Source organism: Echinops telfairi, unplaced genomic scaffold, assembly GCF_000313985.2.
Source record: "Echinops telfairi isolate 266 unplaced genomic scaffold, ASM31398v2 ScPeMD7_7469;HRSCAF=8507_1, whole genome shotgun sequence".
In the NCBI taxonomy this organism is placed as follows: domain Eukaryota; kingdom Metazoa; phylum Chordata; class Mammalia; order Afrosoricida; family Tenrecidae; genus Echinops; species Echinops telfairi.
The window spans coordinates 149046937-149048905 of NW_022111373.1; the positions used below are offsets into that span (position 1 = coordinate 149046937).

At 56.1% G+C, this 1969-nt stretch overlaps 1 protein-coding gene across 1 annotated transcript in view; it reads left to right on the forward strand.

Annotated features, from left to right (window-relative positions):
- The window catches only part of EXOC3 (exocyst complex component 3), a 13160-nt gene that overhangs the window by 1125 nt on the left and 10066 nt on the right, over positions 1-1969 (forward strand). Inside the window, exon 2 of the mRNA XM_030888952.2 lies at positions 1639-1856. Coding sequence (XP_030744812.1) covers positions 1639-1856 — 218 coding nt within the window. The remainder of the gene's footprint in view (positions 1-1638; positions 1857-1969) is intronic.

Genomic DNA, 1969 nt, shown 5'->3' on the forward strand with positions numbered 1-1969 from the left:
GAATGCCTCAGGAGTGGCCATCTGGGGTGGTGTGTTTTCACTAGCCTGGGGGTCCTACCGCCTTATACAGCCCGCACCACAGTCTGCAGACCATGGCTTCTCATCCACTGCACAGAATCTGGCCCTGCCCAGCTCATTCCCTGTCGTCCCCACCGCCTGCCCGCCCACCTTGTCAGGCCAGGGCCACAGTGCCCTTGCTGGGAGCAGTTGGTTTTCCTGGAGACCGGAGGGCTGGCTCCCTCCAACACCCTCGATGCCTGTGGTTCAGGACCGCAGCACTGCTGCTGTGACTGAGGCGCGTTGTGTGCTCCTTCCAGCATTGAGTTCACCCCAAAACTGAAAAATGTGTGATAGCATCGAGGTACTAGCAGGCGGGATGAGATAGGATGAAAATAAACAAACTAAACTTGCTGCCCTCCAGTTGAGTGAGCCTGTAGGACAGGGTAGAGCTGCCCCTGTGAGACTGTGACACCATAGGAGTAGGAAGCCCTGTCTGTCTCCAGAGGAGCAGCTGGTGGTTTCAAACCTCGGACCCTGCAGGTTGCAGCCCAGTAGGTAATCAGTGTGCCACCGGGACTCCTGAGCTAGGAGACAAATCACTTCATTGTATCAACAAAACACAGAGTGACTTTAAAGAACAATTTGAATAATTACGGGGGTGGGGGGTTGTTGTGTGTGTGTTTGGGAATTTTTTTCTTTTAAAATAATTTTACTGAGGACTCGTACAGCTCATATCAAACTCCATACAGCCATCCATTGTCTCAAGCACATTTCTACATATGTTGCCATCATCATTTTCAAAAGACTTTCTTTCTACTTGAGCCCTTGGTATCAGCTCATTTCCCCCCTCCCTCCTTCCTTCCCTCATGAACCCTTAATAATTTATAAATTATTTTTTCATGTCTCACACCGACCGCTGTCTCCCTTCACCACTTGTTCTGTTGTCCGTCCCCCCATAATTATAGTTGTAACTTGTGCATTTCACCTGTTTGAGAAGCGGCCGGATGAACTGACCGTCATCAGTTGTGAAGCAGAAGCGCAGGGTGGGCTCGGGTCACGGTTGCGCGTGTTTCTGAGCGTCATTAGGCGCCTGAGAGAGGTGCTCTGGGCTCTGACTGGAATGCCATCCCTCCACAGCCCTGCCTGGCTCCACCCTCTCCCTCTGGTGGTCACTCTGAAGCCCTCAGACACCAGTGAGGCTGGCTGACCTCCAGCCTAGGCCCCTCCTGGCTGGACGAGGAGACTCTGCTCCTGAAAGCCGATTGGAAAGTTCTGACGGGGTTCTTGGTTGGGAAATGGGGATGTGCATGTGGAGACCTGTCAGAGAGGTGGTGAGGGGCCTCAGCCGAGACCCACGCCTAGGTGTGTCCAGACCGTCCCAACTGAGGGGCAGGGGGCCAACTTGTGGGGTCACCACAAAGCTCTCCACAGCTGTGCCATCTTGAGACAGCAGTGAAAACAAGGCGGAGGAAGGGCACGCAAAAGTGAATGAAAATTCCTTGTTTCTTAATTTATTGCGTGCTGCCCCCCCCCCCCCACTGGGTTCTGACTCCCTTCTGCTGGTCATCCGTTCCCATGTGAGTTGAGGGGAGGTGTCCTGGCCAGGGGAGCCGGGGTCTCACTGAGCTGTGCCCGCAGGCCGCGATCCAGTCCCAGCTGGATGGGGTGCGCACGGGCCTGAGCCAGCTGCACAGTGCGCTCAGCGACGTGAGGGCCATCCAGCAGTCCCTGGCCGACGTCAGCCAGGACTGGCGGCAGAGCATCAGCACCATCGAGAGCCTCCGCGACGTGAAGGAGGCCGTGGTGCAGCACAGCCAGCTCGCCGCCGCTGTGGAGAACCTCAAGAACATTTTCTCAGGTACCCCTCGGACGCCGCCCTCTGGGGCGAGCAGCACTCTATGAGCTCTCACCGGCAGGAGGGCTGGTTACCCGTCTGCCGCAGGCGTCTTGGTTGGGCATCGGTGAAGAC